Source organism: Micropterus salmoides, unplaced genomic scaffold, assembly GCF_014851395.1.
Source record: "Micropterus salmoides isolate LMB-PRFRI ecotype aquatic unplaced genomic scaffold, ASM1485139v1 Ms_hic_scaffold_14, whole genome shotgun sequence".
In the NCBI taxonomy this organism is placed as follows: Eukaryota; Metazoa; Chordata; class Actinopteri; order Centrarchiformes; family Centrarchidae; genus Micropterus; species Micropterus salmoides.
The window spans coordinates 23,494,852-23,518,293 of NW_024040485.1; the positions used below are offsets into that span (position 1 = coordinate 23,494,852).

At 41.5% G+C, this 23,442-nt stretch overlaps 1 protein-coding gene across 3 annotated transcripts in view; it reads left to right on the top strand.

Annotated features, from left to right (window-relative positions):
* The window catches only part of LOC119902406 (disabled homolog 1-like), a 47,178-nt gene that overhangs the window by 4,592 nt on the left and 19,144 nt on the right, over positions 1-23,442 (top strand). For 2 of the 3 annotated variants that reach the window (XM_038718565.1, XM_038718563.1), the window contains exons 2-3: positions 12,035-12,652; positions 19,234-19,373. In XM_038718565.1, coding sequence (XP_038574493.1) covers positions 12,583-12,652; positions 19,234-19,373 — 210 coding nt within the window. In that variant the 5' untranslated portion in view covers positions 12,035-12,582. The remainder of the gene's footprint in view (positions 1-12,034; positions 12,653-19,233; positions 19,374-23,442) is intronic. The other variant, XM_038718564.1, reaches the window with a different exon arrangement.

Here is a 23,442-nt window from a genome sequence, read left to right on the forward strand (position 1 = left end):
GCCAGTTGGCTCCGTATGAAATACTCATCCATCTACTGAAGTATGAGGCTGTGGAGCTCCAGATACTGTAAATCTTAGGAGCTAAGAAAGGCCCCGCTCAATATCGACTTTGCCTCGCTTGCCAAGAGGCAGCGTGTGCTGCCGACAAGATCTATCCACCCTCAAATCTAGTTTGTCTTCTTATCTGTGCCAAGGTAAAGGACCCCCTCACCCCATGCTCCGTGCCCCCACCACCCAATCAGACTGTTCCACAAACCCGAAATTAATGAAATTAAATTGGAGCAGAGAGTCGCCTTAAGGAGAGCAAGGCCAATGAACACACCAAGCTCCAGATATGTGATGTGATATGATGTGACAAGGCACATGCACATGCTGTCTATGCATGTAAGCTGGCGTGTGATATGTATCAATGACTGATATTAAATGTCAATACTACTAATTTGGTATCCAAGCTGCCACTGGGCTATTTGTTACACTGATGTTAAATTTTCTAAAGGTTATGCACATTTAAAGTAAGAAACAGCAGTTTCAGCTTCCATAATGCAATTTTTTTAATGAAATGGGTGGGATATAATTTTAAGAGGGATTTATTCAAATCATTCAGGTGTTTGATCGTATTGCTAAAAAGTGGCCAGGGCTTTGACATCATGAGTCTAGAGCAGGGGGTTTGTGTGAGGCAGGCCTCCCCAGGGGGGCTCCAAACAGTTTCAGGGGAGGCTCAGTGAATGGAAGTGAAACAACATTACTTATTGCATTAGTTATCAAAAGGAGATCATATAGAATAGCCAATATGTGTGAGAGTTCAGAGACACAGTAGTATTGGGGCACCGTTTCCCCCCATCAGAGTCAGAAACTAATAAATGCCTTAGGACATTTTTCAAAACTATTTGGTGTAGTCAGAAGTTATGTCAAATAGCAATATTAGGCTATTTTGGCTCAAATGTTGGGTGTCTATGGGATAAGATAATATAATCATGATCCCATAGGCATCCAGGAATTGAGCGAAACTTACCAAGTAAACTAAAGATGTGGTGGGGGGGCGCTGTTTCCCAAGCTTTGTCTGAGGGGAGGCCTACAGTCTCAGACTTTGAAAATCCCTCGTCTGGAGGATATGGATTTCTACAGAGCTAGAGAGGACTGTTGGCCTCCATCTGCACCTCCCTCACCTGCATTGTTAGATCATGAAACCGCAACCTCATTAGCTACTAAGGCCCACAAGCTAACAAGTCAAGTGCACTTTTAGAGAAAATAATGGGATTGCTTAGCTGCTCATCCCAAATCCCATTTGATTGGATAAATGTATCTATCTGCCACTAAGTACAGGATGAGTTTTCAAAGACATCAAACTGTCTAACAGAAGGCCAAAAGAAAGAGATTTTTATATAAAGTAAACTGTCAACAAAAAAAGGGTTGGTTTTTATTGGGCACATTTTAATGTTATGTGAATTGTTTTGAGTCAGTGGCCTTAGGAAATGGGAAAAGCAAAGTATGTTTTTGTGAATTAAAAGAAAAAAAAAACTTTTCAGTAATGCCAGGAGCACGAGAGGAGAAAAGAAAATGGAGTCAAGTTGGAGCAGCTCTGCCCCAGTTGTAGGCACGTGCAGCCACCCAACTGCACTCCTCCAGCGTTTTCACCGCATTACCCAGAAACGCTATGTTCGTGTGACCCAATTTAACAGCCTCTCCTCCCCATTCATCTGCTCTCACAGATGCACTACAGGAGGCTCCATGAGTAACAGAGCATTCATCACCTCTGAGTAGTGGGGTCCTCCGGTTTCATCCCGTCGGCCCATTCTACAACACTATTCCCCACGGGCAGGACAGCAGCTCCATATGTGGCTGATGATTATAATAGTGTGGCGGGCTGGCAGCAGCAGGTTCTATACTGAGATGCATTTGTGTGTACATTTGTGTTTGTGTTCTATAAAATATGTAATCAAATATAAGCTTAGCAGGGTTTTTCTTCCAATTTAAATATTGTATCTGCCACATCTCCTTACTGCAGTGCTTTTTCAACCCCCTGGAGGTAATTGAGATGTTTAGTTCAGCCTAGAGGAGCTATCAAACTCAATTCTCATGCGATTTCATTTCCCTTATCTCATGTTTTTTTTTTATTGAGCACAGTGCATTCCCCTTGTTTAGATCATTTACAGTTTTGAGCAATCAAACATTAAATGACAGCAAAAGTGTATTCACTCGCACACAACCCAAGCATCTCTTTAATGCAAGTGTTTAAAACAGGTGTCGATTTAACTTTATGGTTGTTTTGGACGCTGTAGTTTGTTTGGTGTTTACTGTCCTCTTAAATATATAAAATAAACCGCTGTCAGAGTAATGAAATACAATTCAAATGTTTAAAAAGAACTGAACATTATAACCTTAATTTATTGCAGGACTTTTGTAAACTGTATCGTTTTAGCTTTGTGTACCAAATAAACTAACAACTGTGTGTATAACGAAGTAGATTAAGCCAGTAGGTTGTCTGTTGGTGTTATTGGTGTAACATGGGGCCAACATGAAAAACAAGGCAGATGAAGCACAAAAGGCTGTTACCTTTGATTATTTAATTCCTCTTTCAGTTTCTACTCCGGTAATAAGTAGGAAAACATAAATAGCATCGAAAAATAATGTTGATTAGCGTCATTATGTCAGTGTACTGTATATTGCCACACAGTGAACCTGGATGTTTCTGGTACCCAAAAGGTCTGGGTCCACGCTGCAGTTGCTCACTTTGACTGATTGGTAATCCAGCCTGAGTCATAGCCAACTCTAAAGGGAGTTGACCCTGGATGAAACCATAAATTTCTGGATTTGGTTTGTTAATGCATCAGTATTATCTTTCATTTATTAATGTCGAAAAAAGGGTCAAGGCTGTGTTTAATTCACCTATAGAATCAGACATGAATGAATGTTTCACTCTTACTGGCTGGTGGCATTTGATTTTCCTAAATGTCTGCCCAGGCTGAGTAATTGCAGTTGTTCTAATGTGGAACTTTGTACCCTTTTTAATTAAACGGAGATCTCTCTTATAGTTGTGCCTGCAGGGAACTGATTCTACATTTTTGATGTTAAGTTGCAGTGAGCGACAGGCATCTGGCACAGCAACAGCGGCCAGCGTGACGTCTTCTGACGAGACCCTTTAGATCACTTCTCATCACAGCATCACAGTGGGAGGCTACCCTGATGTTTTACTCTAATCAGCCATCAAGTGTCATATTCAGAAGGCTTCACTCAGGCTTGTATCTGACCTCTGCTTTGGGTTTATACAAAACAACATGAGCAACTGACGAAGGAGCTCCTCAGAGAGACAACAGTGGCACTGCTTGTGTGCGTTTGCGGTCTGTGTGAGATCTTGACCTTGCGATGCCACTGTAATGAGAGGCAGTTGAATATTTCACTTATCATTAGTGGCATGATTAGCTGCCAATGGGCTGTGCCTGGCGTGGTTAAATCCTCCCAGTCTCCAGAGTGCGATAACATATGAGACGACAACAGTTTCACACCCAGTTTCACACCTCCCGTGGTTCCATACGTCGCAGCAGTCTAATCACTCATGAGAGATTAATGAGAGACGTTGAGGTGTGGTGGGAGATTCACTAATTACACCCACACATACTGTATAGTAGTCAGGGGAATAGACAGTGTGTGAGAGAGAGTGTGTGTGGGTTGTGTAAGCTTCTTTTAAAGTACAGTTTTACGAGATACCTGTTACTTTGCAGTGGGAGAAGTTGGGCTACAATAAAAGGTATTTTGTGGAAATGACGATATCTACAGTACAGCTGCAAAAACATCACAAAATTCCACTTATTGAGATGTTACCCAGAATTGTAGTGTAATTTATCTGATAAAAGTATTCTGTTGTTTGAAAAGCTCCTACAGATGCCTGCAAGAAACTAGTAGAGTTATGAAAGCAAACTAAATAACCCATCTGCATTATCACAGGAAAAAGTGTTACACATGCAAACTTTCCTTTGTGTATAATGTCAGTCACTCTTATATTTTCTCTCAGGCGTATTTCTGCCAGACACAGCAGATCTGAAAGGAAACCCAAACCAAGTGTAAAGTTTTGATGTGAAGAGGGATTTGTAACATCTGAATTGTGTGCCACCTTGAGAAATAAATAACCAAAGAATTATTCACAAACAAATTTGGCCTTTTGTTGGCCCTTATGAAAAAAATTTGGGTGGGACGTTGAATCTTATGCTTCATTCTGAAACGGGGCAAGCTTTATTAAAGCAGCTTTATTGGCATGAAAAATGATACATCCTCCCCCATAATATCATAAAATAGTATGTTGAATTGGTACAATTTGAGTATTCATAAAGAAACTAAAAGCAGCTATAATCAATATTTTCATAATAATTATGTACCACATGACAATGTTAAAGGGTCGTTGGCTTTATGGAGCTTTACAGTGAGTTTAAGCTAATTGTCTGTATGATTGTCCAGAAACATGTCTTCAAATGAAAGGTAAAGTTGGTCCGTAACCGCTGGATGTGTAAAACAAACTGTTTGCTAACAAGTTAGCCATATAAACTTAAACAATGACATTATCTCAATATTGCGTTCTCAACCTCCTGAATTTACATTTCCCAAATATGCCAGCCACTTTATTTTTGAACAAATAGCCACTAAGTAAACAGTCATAACCACTTTCAATGACAAAATGAACCGGCACTGGCGGCAGCTCTCAATCCGACATTGTTTGCAGGGTGTGTCAACATCATGACAACATCAGTGCGACAGCAAGTAGAAAAATAAAAAGGTTCCTGTTTTGAAATGGCTGTTCTGTGCTTCCCCTCAGCTTCATTAATGCTGTCTCACAGAGAGCAGGTAATGTTTTTAGAACATGGCAACTTTTATTTCAGCTACACTGGATCTTGTGTTTGATCGACATATTACCTGTCCACAATGCTGCTGAATCAAATTTGTGTTTTTTAAGACAGAAATACAGTCAGAACTACAAACTGTGAAACAGTTATTCACAGTCGAGTTTCACAAAGAGTCTGCATGTGTATCTTAATTATATCCATGACCCATGTGCAATTAAAGAGGACACCTTTTGGCTATTTATTTAGTTCAAAGAGAACACAGAGGGAGAAAAAATCCCTAATTGTCTCATTAATTACTCTCTGCATGAAATAATGACCAAACCAAGGTATCCACAATTCTTTTGTAACTTACAAAAGAAGGCAGGGGTGGGGGTGGCAGCAAAATAACATGCTTCAATCTCTTTTTTCTTTTCACAAATAGGCTTTATGTTGGAAGAGAGGGAGACAAAGAAAAAGAGGACAGAGGAGAACTGGAGTGGAAGGGAGAGGGGGAAAAGGGGGGAAAGATGGAATTGAAAGAGTAAAAGGCTGTAGAGATAAAAAATGATAAATACAGAGCAAATCAAAAAGAGAGGAAAGAGACAGAATGAGAAAAGATTGGCTGCGAGGTAACATGGTGTTTGTCCAGGCCGTCTGGAGCTTGCCCAGTTCTCTCTCCCACCAAACGTGGTGAATAGCCTGTTTTAACACACTGTTCAGACGCTGAGACACAGCACAACAACAATCCAAATCAACAGTGAATTAAAGACACCTCAGGGAAGCCACAGAGTAACATCAGAGGAGGTGTTTTTGGGAGCCAGATCCACCAATTAACTGATCTGAGAGGGGTCCAAGAGACTCATGCCGGCTACATTTCCAGATTCTCTGTATGCAGCGAGTGGAATTAGATGAATAAAATAGGAAATGTAGCCTATCTTGTTTTCATGCTATTGTTTACTGTCACCATAGGGAACTAGTGACACTTTATTAGCCTGAATATGTCTGTTATACAGACAGAAGCAGCTTAAGAAATGCAAACTTTCAAAATAAACCCCATTAATATTTGTATCTTGAGACCTCTGCTGTGCGAGCGCAAGTGTATTTGTTCATTTATGTCATGTCTCAGACTTAAAGAGGCCCCCCATAACACAAACACACACACATACACACACACACACACACACACACACACACACACACACACACACACACTCTCTCTCCTTGCTTTTCTTCCATCTAAATTGGGCCCAGTTATCCTGCAGCTGAGCCGGTAAAAAAATATAATGCAGAAGTACATCAGAGGGCAGCTCCTCAATGCCCTCTGCGTAGCTGTGCCCGGCAATGCTGGAGCCACGCCTAACTGAGTGCACAGCTCCAAGGCCTTTACTGACATAAATCTGCACGGCAACACTTATTTAGTTTACCAGCTGTAGCCGCTGAACCTAGCGCAATGAGGCCTCTCTTTCCTTCAAAAGTAAATGAGAACGCTTCATGCCTAAACAGAATTTTTGTATGTATTTTTTCCCCCTCCTCCCCGCTTGCACACTTGACTGTTCCATCGTCAGAGGCCCTCCATCTTGTCAGAATGAGGTGAACTAATGGGCCGTGGCTGAACAGCCTGAGCTCAGAGGCTATCAGTTCCCCCTGGAAGGCCAGGAAGGCAGAGGAGGAGGAGAGAAGCAGAAGAAAGGAGAGTTTCTTCTCTTCTTTGGCAACAGTATTTCATTTTTGCCTCAGATAAATCCTTGCTGGAATCAAAAGGAATGCTTGTGTTTGTAGTGCAATGTTAATACAGAGTAGTTGTCCCCATTTCTTCTGCATCCATTTTATGTAAAGGTTATTTATATTTATGCTAGCTAAAAGAAGGCTTGGTAATTTATTCAATTTCATCACAGATTGTCGTTTCTAGCCTGACAGAGCTAAGATTTGCAAGATAGCTAACTGCAAGGTACATCGGTGTGTCTTCGGGTGTTTGCCACCTCAAACCTTGTTCCGTTTCCTCTAGAGTGTTTCCGGAGGGTGGGCCTCCAATGACTACTGTACACAAACACAACATTATTCACTATTTTGGGTGAAACCAGATCATATTTTATGGAGAAAATATTTTCTGGTTTCCCTCCGATGTCCTCCGGCAGCTCTGCTGGCTGCTGTTTCCTGATGGACAGATACTTTTAAAGTAACAGTTAGCCTTTAGCTTACCGGATTGATATCCAGCCCTGGGGCAGGTGGGACCCAGTGGGTAATGCTGGCAGGGACCGAGCACAGTCTCCAAGAGGTCAGTTTGATGACCCAGTCAGCTAGGTTAGGCCCACTATAGCTGCATAGATGACAGCAGGCATACGTCACTTTCCTGTTGTCAGGACAACCACACCCCTTTTGGGTGAAAACAAGCACTGTATAGCATTTTGCACAACAAACAAAACAAAATAAAACGCTTTACCATTTTGTTTACTTCCCTAAAGAGCAAAGGACACTAAAAGAAGAGGTCTGTGGCTTCAGGCCATCACCAGAGAGGATGAAAATGGTAAACTGGCAAACACGCCACCACAGGTTAGTTAATGATGTTAAATGAGTAAATGACATGTACCAATTTTAGATTGAAACAAATCAGAAAAGAGCCTTAGTGATGGTGTAACTAAAAACTGTGAAAAAGGGGCACCAGTTAGCTCACTGCTTGAGCAGGCAACACGTGTACAAAGACCTGAGTTCTTACTGTAACGGCCCGGGTTCAGCTCTGACCTGTGGCCCTTTGCTGCATGTCATCCCCTTTCTCTCTCCCCCACATTTCCTGTCTCTTAACTGTCCTGTCACAAATAAAGGCAAAAAGCCCTCAAAATTTCTTAAAAAAGACAACTCGACCATAAAACATCTGCAGGGGGTAACGCATGTAAACACCAATAAATAAAAAATAAAAAACTACCTCCCTAGCTTTGTGTTTTTACAGGACACACTGTGCTTTCCATTTTGTGGATACTTTAAGTGTTCATCTAGCGCCATCAGCAGTGAAAAGTTTATGTCTAATCTTGCAAAACTATCAAGCCATCAGGGGTGTACTTTGGGTTTAGTGCTAAATTGAAAATGCTTTCATGCTAACACTCGAAACTAAGATGGTGAACATGGTAAGCATTATACCTTCTTACCATCAGTATGCTAGCATTGTCAGCTTGCTCACATTAGTACAGCCTCACAGAGCTGCTTGAATGGTAGACGCTTGCATTTTTCTGTCTCCACTGTCTTGCAGCTTGTGATGACTGTGTGTATATAGGTGAATGTGTTAATAGATTGCAGCATTACCTCCAAAGACATACGCCAGTCAACCACTCACTAGGTAGGAATCCAATTAGTCCAACAAAAGCAAATTTTCCTTATCTTAAATTCAAGGGCTATCAGCCTCTTGTAAGGCCACATGAGACGGCATTGTTGATTGTGTGGCTGCAATAAGAGCTGATGTAAATAGAATAAAATGTCCAGCCATAGAAAATTTTAACATTTCACAACAGTATAAATTAAATGCTTTAGGTATGGAGAGAATATAGCAGTAGTTGCCGTAGGTGACACAAGGTAACACAGCAGGAATATTCAGAGGAGCTTTGCTCAGCCAGGTTGTGACAGTCGTGTCCCACTCCATAAGCTAAGGGGCATTTTGTAACAAAGATGACCAGCGCAAGGTGCCAGAGCCGGTCTGTCGAACAAACGTTCCACCAGCCCCGGGCCATGCCAGCCTTGGCCAGGACGAGACAGATATGGTCCGGGGACGGGGCCTCCCCACTCCTCAACAGTCACATGCAAGCTGGAAAACACAGACTGCGCCTTCCATCGGGACCACAGTGAATGGAGGCGTAATTGGCCATATCTAGTGATAGATGGCTGTTCAACCTTTGTTACTCATCTGTGCCAGGATGCACAGAGGCTTGTCTCACAATATGAGGTTGATTGTGCAGTCTATTAAACACCAGTCTCAGGAGGAAATGTTACTTACTGGAATGCTGAGGCTTAAAAAAAATCTCAAGAATGATCTGATTTAAACACGTGTTCAATGATTGCCCATTATATTTCTGAGACGGTAAACATGACTATAAAATCTAATCATACTTAATGAATCATTTTCATTCATAGAGGTGACTAGGAAGATAGAACTTGGTATAATTATTCAAAATTATAACTCTTTGTCTCTCCGAAACATAATCAAACATATAAATTATGGTTTTTAAATTTTTGCAAAAAGATTCATGCATTCATTCATCATGTCACATCATACATCATTGTATTGGATTATTGGATTGGATTAATTACATAATTATTGAAAGCAGCAACAACACTCTACATCTTATTTTTGATCATGAAGCCAATTTACAGTGTGACTGGTGGAGTGTTTTCATTGACCTGTACTTCATCTCATTAAAGGCATAGGCATCTCTGACAATATGATTATAACAACAAAGATGGGGTTCTCTTCATGAAAAAGATTCAGATCACATCTGATCCCAGTACACTGAAGCTGTATGACAAGATTTATGTACCTTCATGTTGCCCAGAGAGTCTAGTGTACCTTGTGAAGGTATACACTCAAACTCCTGTACTGGAAAATCAATGGCTTGCATCATTGATGTGCTCAATGTTAAGGAAGAGAGAGTTGCCGTACATAAGGTTTTCTCAAAGCATGTCTGTTTTTGTTCAATAATCCAGTTACAAGGTAAAAATTCTGACGCAAGCAGGAAACAAACATCTCAGGAGATGATTTGTGAAAAACAAGCAGACAGAGACAAAGACGGCGGTGGGAGGAAATAAAGAAATGCAAGCAGAAATGAAATTGACTTCCCTCAAGGAAGTTTCCCTTTGCATTTGAGAGAGGTAGTACTAAAATGAACAAATTAATAAATAAAGGGTGGCTTTTGTCAAGGGCTTTTGACATCCCTACAGTTGAGAGTAGCTGGAGAAACGAGTGATGCTCGTTAACTCTGACCCAAATCATAAGAGACACTGGGAGCTGTTAAAACACAGAGCAGATTGAGGAGTCTGGGTGACCTAGATAGCATTGGTTTTGACAAGCAGCGTACATCACATTAAATCGCTCTTCCGTTTAATACAATAAGGCATATCTCCCTCGGTGGTAATGAAAATTACATTCTGATAAGGTTCTTTGTGACATGGAAAATACCTCTTCCATCGCCCACACTCTTAAGGCTCCTTTCTGAGATGCACTTATGGAGAGATTGTCCCTTTGCCTGGACCTGTGTGACATTATCTGCCTCATAAGCACACTTGAGGGGTGACACATGGTCTAGACAGCCATGCACAAGAAGAATGGGTGGTGATGAGGCAACCGCAGTCACCTGTTGTTCAAGGAAATGAAGTGTATCTTAACATCACATTTCATTTTGGAAAAATAGGAAGGGGTGAAGGACTTGTCTGCAGGAGGAGAAGGAGGCAGATACAGCTGCTGAGAGACAATTTCACAGATCAATTTGTTTTATACATACATTCATACACAAAGCTATGCATCTGTACGCTGAAAAAAATTCCCCCTGGAAGGTTTTCTGAACCCAAATAACAAAACATATTTTCTCACTTGCCTTTAGGGCCATCTAGCCCTATTTGAGACACCAGCACTCCGTACATTACTCCGAATTTATGCGGTGACAAGAATAGTATGTGAAAATATTGTATTTAAATGTTGATTTAGCTCTGGGGAAACATTTTATCATTCTGGACAGACAGTAGACACCTGTGGGATCACAAAAATACCTTAGACACAGCCCGCTTGTGGATTAATGGTACAATAGCATCATTTTGATTTTTCTCCTCCCGAACCACATACACATTTAGCGGGGAGGTCACAAATGGGGCTACTAACCATGCAGATAGTTTCAGTTTTCTGTTCCCAGGTTTTGTGACATCCCACTCTGAGACCTCTGAGATCTGTATTCAGAGACAGTGTCCCAGTTATTCTCGATAATCCACAATCCTCACTGTGAACAGCTTTGTTAGGGCCAATGTTTGATAGGCTACATTTCCAGTTTTAAAATGAAAATGTCATGTTTAAATTATATGGACAGGACAAATTACATTTCATTTACCTCTGTTATGTTATTGGGTGGACAGGGGGTGTATTTAAATTTAACACTGTTAAAAGAAATTGCGCTTATGCTGAGGATTAATGATGCCACTTAATGGGAAGAAACTAGAAGAAATTAGGAGAAAGAACTCTAGTTTCTGGTGAGTTCTGAGATCAGTCACAGTGTATGAGGGAAAAGACAGTAAGTACAAAAAACTGTAGTGGTTAAATTCGTTTAATGGAAAATGAAGTTCAGACTGACCACACCTTAAGAGAGCATATTGTCTTAACCTGGGCAAAACAAAAAAGAGGTCCAAAAAAAAGTAGGTAATCTGGGCGACCCTTTTACAAGCCGTGTCTTTAATTCTTACAACAGAAACAGATCAAGGGAGAGGAAAATTGTTGTTGTTGTTGAAAAAAGAATCAAAATAAAATGACTTCAAATACATTTAAAATGACACTCATCATGCTCACACTCTCACCACACACACTCACAATGTCACTTAATGTCAAACAGGATAATGTGTGCCCGGTGTTCGATGTGCTGCATCTCTTTTTCAGGCCAGGGTAGGCTGAAGGCCTTTCTCTAACAATGGCCCATCACCATGCCAACACAAGCGGTGCCAGCCTCGGTGCCAGCTTGGCACGGCCCCCATGTTAGCAGTGGATGATTCAAGGGCATTAAAACACAATGTGGGGGGTTCCAGTTTTTAGACGGCTGTGCCAGGATTTCCACCACAGTTTGCTTTGAAACAGCCTGTCATTCATCGCTCTCTGCTACTTCCCCTCCTCTCATGCTGTTGGCCTGAGCTGGAAGCATTTACAGTCCATCTTCTGAAAATTTGCTTTGCATGCACAGAAGCACCGGTCATGCTTTAATGTTCTATATTTACTCATAAGAAGTACATAAAACAAGAGCGTCAAATATTTCACCACAGGTCTCCTTCAAGGGTGGGTACTAAACAGCACGCATTTGCTGCACTCTCATTAAGGATTGATGATCCAGAAGAGAAAATAACATCTTTGTTGATTTGTTAAATTGGTGCCTGCCATTTTGTATGTTAAATTAATGCTGTAATGAGTGATCAAGGGGCATGTGTTTGTCATTTTAATTTTTAACTACCTCCAGCTTACTATTAACTGTCATCCCTGTCTTCTCCCCTTGTAGTGCTCGGAGCAAGTGACTGTGATGGGCTGTCGGACTGCATCTGAAGGGTTCTACCAAAGAATAATATCCACTCCTGACCTACTCTGAAAAACAATATTTGATTCAATCAGTGTTGCGGTCTCCCCTGGGGGGACTTACTCCCGTGTAATAGGTGGACCCTCAGAAAAGAGCAACAGTGGACCATGTGATACTTGACCTTCACAGAGAGAACTCAGGTACACTCTGGAAGATGTCAAATCTGATCTGAAGCTGTGCTCAAGAGGATCGCCCAGCTCATAATTCAATCATCTTTTCATGTATTGTTTAGCAAAACTCAAACACCATGGGCCACCAGTGACGGAGCATAATTATCAATGCTGGATCTTCATTTATTGAGGAGTAGCAGACATCTCATCATGGATTTGAATGAGATTTTCTCCACCAAAGAGCGACTGTAAGAGAGACTGGAGTGGGGAGAATTGGACACTGGGAGTTGGGAGGATTAGCTAGTGTGCTGCTAACCCATGGTGGATCTGCTGTGAGCAGGACAAGGGACTCAGCAGTGGAGGATGTCAGCGGAGGCCGAGCTCCAGCCGGGTGTCAAAACCAGCCAGCGAAGGGAGTCCAGGAGGATCAAAGGTACATGAGATTTTACTTACCAAACTATCCCATCTCTGCTACATTAATGCATTAGTACAACAATTCTGTAATGTAGATGCATTTACATTTTTTTGGGGCTCATAAAGTGTCTAATTTTGTGGATTGGGGTGAAAACCTGAAAATGATGTTGAGGGAAAACTACTCAAAAGGCGACCAGAAACATGTAAAAAAAAAAAAAAAAAATGGTTTGTCAGGACAAAATGGGAATCTGGCAGCTTTCTCATGTTTGGCATGCAGTGAACATAACCTTAACTCATGTTTGGATGGAGCTAAATAACGCTGGAGTACATGGAGAGAAGCTTTACTCAGTCAAGCCCGCTGAGAGGCTCCCTGTCTCATCCCAGATATCCCGATGCAGTAACAGCTATTTCATGTAGCCCCAGGGTTTGGTAGAGCCATGATTTAGGTGTCATGGACAGGGTAATTCACACCCTGTCGCTTTGATGAACAGCATAAGTGATGTAATAGGACGAGGCATTCTCCGAACGTTCACTGGGAGATTGAAATGGGATTGAATTGGCTGAGAGGACGAAAGAAGAGGGGATAGAGAGGTAGAAAGATTGAGATTCACAGTGAGGGAGAAGGAAGTGAGCAAGAAGAGGACGCTTTCTCATTTGCCCTCCCTCTCTTCATCCTTTTTTCCCTCATTGCTCCATCCATGAATAAAGCCACTCCAGCTAGTCCAGTAAATCTGGCTTCTGCGGGCTGGCTGTAACGAGGCCGCGGGGCCAGTTCCTCTGTGGCTGTTTCACTGGCCCTGTCGGCTTGCTCAGATAAATGGCCAGGCTGGAGGAGGGCCCATTGATTTGAGTTAAGTGGAGAGGGGAGAGCAGAATGAGGGGGCTATTACACACATGGCCATGCGGCTCATTGGATGGGACTATCAGATGGCTATCAGCCCCTGACTTTACCATGTTAATCACATGTGCTGCAGGGGCCATTATCACAATAAGCAAAGATGTTATTTAGATCCATATAAATGGAAATGGGGCAACATAAATGCATGCACACTGTCAGGCAGCACAGCTATTGGTGGTTGTGAGCAGACTGAGGCCAGGTGAAGGACTCCCCTGAGGATCAGGTTGATGAGATGAATTTAGACAAAGCACTGTTTATATTCATAGTGGTGGAAGATATTGGTGTAATTTAAAGGATAAGGTTGCTTTTGTTTTTATATTTTTTATCTTGTCAACAATCCCCAAAACTAGCCATGCGCAAAACTGTTTATTAAAAAGGTTTTAAGAACCAGATTTTAAGAGGTTTTTGGTGTTTTCCCTTTCCATTATTGTTTCATAAATGTTTTTTGCATGTAACAGGTTTGCAGAGTGGAAAAGCCCAAAGTCCACCCCAATGAATGTAACATGTATGGAAGTAAAACACTGCTCCTGAACTGCCTGAAAACAGCTTGATTGTGGTCCAGCCTTTATTTCCATAACCCATTCCAATCATAATGCTCATCTAGCGGCTAGTGTGGCACACCCTCAAAAACAATGGTGGAGAAATACACTGAGTTCCAGCACACACAATGACAAGATGTCCGCCCGCTGCCTCCCCTCACCCCCGCCCTCCCTACCTAACTTTAGATCCAGGCAGTCAATGAACATAAAGTTGTTATTGTGATGTAGAGTGCACAGTATGAACGATACGTTAGTTATAAATAAATAAGTTACCACTCTGAAACTCTTGCTCCAGTTTAGGTTGTGAAGCTGGTTCGGGAACATGTAGCTGAACCCAAAACTGTAGTTACTGGTTTGACAGGACCCGCCCTACTCTGTAGTCCTTAACTAGGTGCTGCGCATGTGCAACTCCCAACAATGATCAAGTACAAGTGAAATGCTTCCCTCGGTAGCTGTTTTTTTGGAAATGAAACCATGTAAATCTATTCTACAACCCCTAAATGAAATAATGAATCTGAAAATTTAATACATTCTGACTTCCCATCTTACTGTTCATCAAGATGTAAATCATTTTAAAAAGGGTCACAAATATAAAGTTTACATTTTTAAAGGGCTGAATCCTTTTCTAAAACAGAAGGGAGTAAATAGAGCAATATTTTCAGCAAAAGGATGCCGTAGGTGGGATTGCCTTTAAAAAATGCCAATAACAGCGTTTAACAGTGTTGGGCAAGTCATTTGAAAAGTGGAGTGGTGTCGACTGAAGTCACTTGAGACTCCATGAAATCTCTGGCCTGGCCAAGAAATATTTCCAGCGTGTACTCCCAAGGTTCATTTGTGTAAGAGTTAATATGTTAACTTTGGTGGTGCTGTTTCAACAAGACCAGGCTAGCTAGCCTTCCCCCTGCTTACAGTCTTTATGCTAAACTAAGCTAACCGCTTCCAGGCTTTAGCTTTATATTGTTAACGCACAAATTTAAGGCAGTTTTTTCACTTAACACTAGCCAAGGAAACAAATAAGTAACCCCCCCCCCCCAAAGACACACACACACAAAAAAAGTATTTAACGTGTGTAGAAATAGAAAATGACACTTTGTCATTAAAGAAACGACAAACCTAACATTACATCTTTCAAGTAATTGTTAACCATCAACAGCTAGCTTAGCTCGCATCGCCTGGTATTCACAGTAAAGACACCTCCTCGCACCTCCAGCCCCTGAGCCAAGCTCCCTTCCCATAAACTGTCAAAGTAACAAAGTATTACTGGGATAAGTAACTGCTATGTTATTATTACATTTTAAACTTGAATCCCCTGGTACTGGAAAATATAATCACATTATTGTAATATGTTACTCAATCATTGTCATTGCCCAAATCTGGGGTTTGATGGCTGCACAGACTTTTAGCAGAATAAATGAATTGTTAGATTTGGTCCCATTTTATGGGATTTGTTAATGAAAAAACTAGAAAAATCAAACCTTGTAGCAAACTCTGACTGCCATGGTAAAGCAAAAGCTCCCCTCTATCCATCAACAGAATTGCTTTACATGCGTGACTTTACTCGATCTCCATAGCAACTGTTGCTCTCCCACTGTAATCTGTGCACAAAAAAAATAATCATTTCAAAAAGAGAGACTAGGAATGGAGGACAGAGAGACATTGAGAGAGGGGGGGAGCAGGACGGAGATGCAGGAAACAGACATAGAAAGAGGCAGAGAGGCAAACAGCAGATTAAATCACCAGTCACCTCTCATACTGAATGTATGACATTGAAAATATTGTAAGAGGCAGTTCAAATATTAACCATTTCACCCTATTCAAACAGTATTTCCCACATTTGACCAAATCATTTGCTGGTGCACTTATCCAACTGTTCATCACACTGTGGAGCCCCTACCTAACAAATGATCTCGCCCATCACCACCCAGCACACGTCAATACTTGCATGTAACTCTGCAGTGATTCAATGGTCCACCCGCTGCATTGATGATGTGCACAATACCCCTCATTAATTCAGTCATTAAACCAAAACCTTGAATTTGAGTTTAATGCCAAAGATCAGGTAGAGGAATTTTGACATCGGTGTAGGTTGGACGAGGGAACGCATGCTGATGTTTGTAAATGTATCTGTGTGTTTGATGAGGCTTATAAAAGTTATTTTGTGCACATGGGGGAGGCAGGTGGCGAGGACAGATTTGCCTTTCTCAGACTTCCATTCACTTTGCTGCTGGATAAAGTCATCAGCCCTCTGCGCTGACGGGACGTACCTAGTGTTCTCCCTTCAAATGTCCTGTGCATAGACGCACAAAATAATGGTTAACATTGTCCATTGCATGGGGGTGCACGCATGACTCAGCCGGCATTGCCATATACTCTCATTATAGTTCAATGGAACGGTGAGTTTGGTTTCCTAGCTGAGAGGAACGTTGACAGGAAGAGACAGGCAGACACAGATACACACTCAGAAAGGTTCAAAGGTTAAGCTGCCTCGATGCCCGGATCCCCAACAAAAAGTTTCTTGTTGCCAAGTCCTTATATCTGGAGGCACACTTCTGACTCTCCATCTGTTGCCATCTGTCCCTTCACTGTCCCCATTCTAGTGTGGCAAGGAGGAGGATGCAACTCTGTGATCAGAGAGTAGCCCTGAAACAGTATGGAGCCGGGCTAACAGTAATTGTTCTCTACATGGTTCTGGTGCAGGGCCTTTGTGTCAGGTGGCTGTTAAATCTCATCTCCATTTTTAATGATTTGTGCATTAGATTGTTAGTAAATGAGGGCAACAGGAAATATTAGGGAGAAAGAGATGTGACAAAGGTCCCAGGCTGTATTCTAACCCAGGATGCATGCGTTTCAGACCACCAGGACTCCCAAATGGCTGGCATGTTTTCCCATGTGTAGGATACACTTAGATGCAGACTAGCAGTAGACAATGCTTTAGGCAGCCCTCTGTCAGACACATTATGAGCATCAGGATTGTGGGCCAGAAATATTGTGAGGACCATTCAACCTTGGGTAATTGTAAATCCAGAAAGCCAGAGGAATATGTGTCACACACCTTCTCCAGCTCTCTTTTCCTTTCTTACAGTGTGTAACAACATGAAACAGCATGCCCCGCAGCTCTTTAGTTTTCAAATACAGCGCACTCGCTAGTCTTGATCTGAACCCAGAGCACGTAGCGTACGAGTTATGCCACTGTGTCAAGACTCTCATTCGGTATGCAAGGCCTACTTTTTTTGAGGATGTGTGCATAAACCTCTAAATCTCTCCTGAAGTGTTATTAGGGAAAACGGCATGCTGTATATAAAGAAACAAACGGCACAGAACATCTGGTTAAAGCTCATCTGAGAAAGCTGCACTGAATTGGGCTGATCGTGTTAAAATGCAACTGGAGCAGCATGCATTTTACATTACATTACAGAGTGTATGAGTCAGTAAAATCAGGATGGAATACATAATACTGTATGAATAGACTACATTCACCATATGAGGCATGGTTTTAATCAGGTACAGCAATAATTATTGTAGGAGTCCACCCTCTCTTGCATCTGTACTGCAGGGTTTAACCAACTGCACATAGATAGTAATGTCTACAGTCTTTTTTAGTGAATTTGCCATCAAAGTTGGAATGTCAGTTCTCTACATGGCTGCTGTGTGCATGCCAGGCTGTGTCTGGTTAATGTTCAGAGGTACTGTACTGCTGTATATAAGACTCATTATCCTCTGGCAAAGGAACATGTCTGAATTAGACCCAGATTTGACATTCACTTGCATAGAGACTTTAATGACTTTAGCATCGTCAAGCCCTCCCCTCCCCCTTTAGAGAATTGTGCCCTCATGAATTAGTGAGAGGGTGTGCATGGCCAAGACAAGTGCTTGCATTTGAACTAAGAGAATTTTTTTCTCTGTTTCCTCAAGCCATTTCATTTGCTTTTTTTTTTTAGGCTAAATTTCAAATTTGTCTTTTGGATTTTTCCTTGAACATTGCTGGGATAGAAGACGAAATTCCATTTTTGTTAGAGTAGATGTAGAATGGATGGCAATACTGTGTGTTTCTTGGTGGAATTCTGTAATTTTGGTGTAATATGGTCTTTAAGTGCAGCCTGACATTCTTTGTTAGGGTTTTTAAATCTTGTCCTCTTCTCGCACATGGCTTAGCCAGCTACTGAAATGTGTCGTTAACTGATGTACGGTGACCTAGAATTGAGTGAGCAAGGAGCCTGGAAACTGTTAAATTCTCAAAGGTGCCAGTGACCTTGATTTTGAAATCCTGCTATCTCTTCGTGTAAATGTGTTGGGAGTCAGTGTTTTGCGCCTGACAAACCCCGCACAGGTTATAAGGGGATGGTTTATACATTGCTCGAGGCTCGCGCCATCATAATCAAAACAGTACGATGGCAGACAGCGCAGAGACTAAATGAGAAAGGTGTTGGTGTCAAGGTGGTGTCAGGACAACTGCAGAGATTGACAGACAGAATAATCAGCAACAGGGATGGGAAGAAGAAGGGAGGGGATGACATTATAAAGCCCGAGGCCATTCAAACACACATTTGCAAATGCCCCTGTCTCAAACCATCCCACTACCCAACATCCATCACCCAGGGAGGGCCTGGTGGATTGTGGGTGAGCGCTGGACCGAGATGATTCCCCTCAATAGCAGCGACCCAAGCCTGGTTTGTCACCACCAATAGCACCCATGGGAACTGTGAGCGTGGGTGAGGCGTAGGGGTAACAACCCCCACTCAGCCACCCCATAACCGTCCACCCAAGCTTTCTGTGTGCAATAATAGGTGATGGTAAAGGGTACTCAATGTTCTAGTTGTTTTCTCATTTAGTCCACTAGCTTTATACAGCCTCCTTTTCAATTTCAAGTAAAATTTTCTTTCAATCTTTGCTCACTGTTGCTAATTTGCTATTTCATTCTGCATTTCCTATTCCATAAATATTTATACGGAAGCAGCTATCTCACTCACACACACCTACACATTCACACACACACACACACACACACACACACACACAGACGCCTCTATACCTCAAGTAGGACATGATGCCGAAGTGGTAGGACTCAGTTGAGCTCATATCCTTGTTTCCTGTGATCACTCGCATTCATTTTCTCCTCCTTATTTCTTGTCCTATTCCTTTTTTTCTCTTTCTCTCCCGCTGCAGGTCAGGACCGCACTGAGGCGGGGCTTATTAAGCGTTTCCGTGGAGATGGCGTGCGCTACAAGGCCAAGCTGATTGGGATTGATGATGTGACAGCGGCACGTGGGGACAAACTGTGCCAGGACTCCATGATGAAGCTGAAGGTGCAGACTTGTGTGTGTGTGTGTGTGTGTGTGTGTGTCTGTGTGTGTGTGTCTGTGTGTCTGTGTGTCTGTGTGTGTCTGTGGGGACATCATTGAGCCTCTTTGCTCATCTCAGTCAGATTTGGAAAAGGCATGCTCTGGCATGCCTGTATTGTCTGTTGAATGACTCATGGGAGCTGTCTTGTCCTGTGTATGACTCACTGGAACTCTGTAAAGAACTGACCAGACGGAACAAATAAAAGTCCAACTGTATTATTCCGCAGCTCTCTGTCATGTAGATAAAGCTACTATAAGTTTGGTTTTATATCTTTTGCAAAATGGTTGCAATTTGTACTTTATTTTCCTTCTAATAGGCTGCTGTATTTTTTGGCATTGTGCAAAGCTTTATGCATTTATTACAACAGTTTTTTTGACCTTGGAGGTAAACTGGCTTCCTATTCTGAGAACCTTAAAGCAGAATGTGACTTAAGTAGGAATTTGTCTCTTTCCCCCAGTTTGTCTGCCTCTTGTATGTCTTCTCATGTCAGTCACAGCCTTCTATTTTTCCAACAAAGTCCATGATGTTATACTTGTAGCACATATGCAAACTGTGATAATGTGACCCAGATAATATTTTAGCCAGTGTTCTTTACAAGTAAATTAGGTCATATTCAGCCCTGCGGTAAGTGAGAAAGTCGTAAAAATGTCTGAATACTAGTGATTGTGGATGAAAGGCTTGAGCTTTCTTGAACTTATTTTGAAGTATGTGTACTAAAATGTACTGTAAATTCTCTGTTCCCCAAGCTCCACTTACTGTTGCTACGCCTGTCAAACTTTCCGTTCTCGCACATGTGCAGTTTACAATGGTTACAGTCGTAGTTTTACTACTTGAAAGTCTGAGTAATTTTCAAAACAATGGCTCCTTGAAATGAGACAGAGGCCGTCAAAAGCAGGCCATCCATTCAAACTTTTTTTACTCTGTTTTCCCATGATAACGGGATGATTTTCTCATGATCTCGAGATAACAAAACAGTAGTTCAACACAGAGGTTTAATGGTAATTTCACTTTGAGCATCAGTGTCACTGGTTAGCTCAGATGGTAGAACACAGGACTCATACACTAGGAGCTGTGGGTTAGATCCTCCCGGAAGACCAACCTTTTTTAACTTTTTCATAATCCTCTTCAACAAAGTTCTTATGAAGAGACGGGTGATTTGTCCACATCCATCAACCGATGGACTTTTTATTACCCCATCATTCCCAGGCAGAGGAAATTCCTGTGCTTCTCATTCAGGGAAATCCATTTAACGTATACTCATTGAAATGCTCCCACAGCGCTTTAGAATGTTTTTTCCTCCCGTGGTGTTCGCTAGTCGCTGTATTACAACTACAAAGACCAACATGCAGCTGTCATGTTATTGTCGCGAGTCTCTTTCGGATTGTACCACAGAACTAAAACGGATTTATTCTTCAGCTGTGCGAAAGTGCAACCTTAGCGACTCTTGACAGAAACAGAGCTTAGGGCTTGGTTAAAACCATAGACTGTATATAAGAAATGGACATAGTCATCGTGACATCACCCGTTGGTCTGTGGACTGGCGTTTTGAAGCCTCGAGTTTGGCCGATAGGGCCCCGCCATGTCAAGTTTTTGCAACCAGGAAGTGCCCGGAAGTGACGATACGGCCGTGTGCAGAGCTAGCTAGCTTGCTTAGCTAGGTGCAACGTTAACTGTCATTTTAACAGGGCTGATAACTTTGTCTAGCGGACAACAGTCTTAAAACTAAATGTACTCACCAGAGAAAGTGAACAGCCAACTCCTAATAAGCCTTTTCAACGGCGCTGGTTAAATTTACACAGTGCCGAGGGTACAAGTCGGCTCTAGCCCGATTGACAGGTCGCTATGGTAACGACTTGTCAATCATAGATAATGAAACATACTCTGCTTTTTGGTCTATTTTAAAATAAATGGGACCATAATTTATTAAATGAACATCATTTTGTATTGAAGAAGACTTGAAACTAGCAACTGAGACTATAAGCTCATCAGGAAAGTGTTTACTGGGGTAATTATTCAGCTGAGAAGTAGGGTCATTTTCCCATTATTTCTAATGGAAATGCCGGATTTAGAATGGAATAGAATGTAGGTTTCAGGGACTTCTGCATTCGCTTTATATTGTAGACTGGAAGCTTCCCGCTTGGTTAAAACCAGTCGCTACCAACTTATTTGAAGCCTACTTTCGCTACTTAATGAATGAGCGCAGCTACTAAAATTTCACAAATTAAAAAGAAAGGAGAGTGGTGACCACAGAATAGCTGAGGTTAGTAACGTTAAAGCAAATTAGGGATGCAAACTAGTCCTTTTAAGCTAATGAGGAAACTATTCTTTTGGATTTTGATGTACAAATGTAATGCTTGTAATTATACAGAAGGGAGGTGGTTCTCATGTTGCCTATTTTTATGTTAATTTCTACAAATGTATAAAGCAGTAAATTAAGACACAAAAGACAAACATGAGCAGTCCTATCTGTATTCTGAGGTCATATTAACAATGTTTTCCTGCTATTAAGGTGGTGAGGCTCCAAACAGCTTGGTGCTGCGCCATGAATGTAAAATCACTGTGGAGAGAATCAAAACTAATTACATGAATTTTCCCAGATCTAATGGTTATTATTCAAACCCAGTAGACTGATTTAGCAAGTTTAGCTTTTGGGTGTAGTTTATTCAAAATCTGCTCTTGATTTTCCTACTTATTATTCCCTGATGTGGTAATAACAAGGTTCCAAAATTATGTGGAGTTGCAGATTTCTTTATTGGAAAGCATAAAACTTTTCTTGGGGGATGACCACCAAAACTCCAACACAAAAATACCATCTTAATGTTTCATCTTAATGTTACCATCTTAATTTTTTACATTATACCGCCCTGTGAAAGCCTGTTTTAATCCTCATGGACATCATTTCTATAATTATTTGTAAATGTACCTGCTTTGCACCTGCCTTGACTTCTGCCTGCACTCACTCACACACAAACCTTTACCTCTGGTCTCTCACTGCAAACACTCTGGCTTTCCCCGCCCCTCTCTGTCTCCCTGACTGCTCCCCTGAGTTTTTCCATCAGCAGCAGGTTATGTTTTATAAAGTCACCGAAAAGACACTGGATATTTCTGGATATTTCCAACCGTGATCCTTTTTTCATGGCAGCAGGTGCACCGCATGCCGGGTTGTTAATTACGTAGCCTATCAATGTCATCGTCCATCCTGGTGTTTCATTGTTGACATTGTCCAATGCCATTTTTGTAGACATTACTCAACCCTAATTTGAATACATTTATTTACTCTGCAAGTAATTTTGTGACTGCATTTTCAGTTGTATGTTTCTTTTTTTGATGTCGTGATATAGGTCTTAAATTTCATTCAAAAAGGTCTTTAAAAGTCTTAAATTAGACTAGGTGAAACGTGCAGAAACCCATTGGATTACAAGTCCTGTGCTCTACCAACTGAGCTAACCAGTCACACTGTAAAGTACTCTGAAATTATCCTAAAGAAACATACTGGCCGACCCCTGTATTCAGCTATGGTTTGTTGTCTCGAGATCACAAGAAAATTATCCCGTTATCATGGGAAAACAACATTAGTCATTATCTCGAGATCATGAGATCACGGGAAAATGGAGTAAAATAAATATTTCAGTGGATGGCTGCTTAGGGCTTCCGTATTTCTCATTTCTAGCTACAGCCATCAATTTTTACTGCTGAAATGATGACTAACAGCAACGTAAAACTAGTTGCTCCTTATATTATAAATACGATAGGGAAAATGTAAGATAACCTTGATTTGCTGCTTAGCTTATATACTTAGACATGCAAGATATATGCTTGATTGTTCTTACTTTCTGACTGAGGTTAATGGAGGGTTAACCCAATAGAGCAGGACAGAGGCACTATCATTAGCCTACGCTGATGTTTTAGCATCCTGGATCCGTGGGTAAATACTAAACAGCGGATGTGCTAGCCATGAACCACGCATTTTTTTAACATAACTTGTAAGCCTACAAAATAATGTAGTTTGACATGCGCCAGACCTTGAAAGTA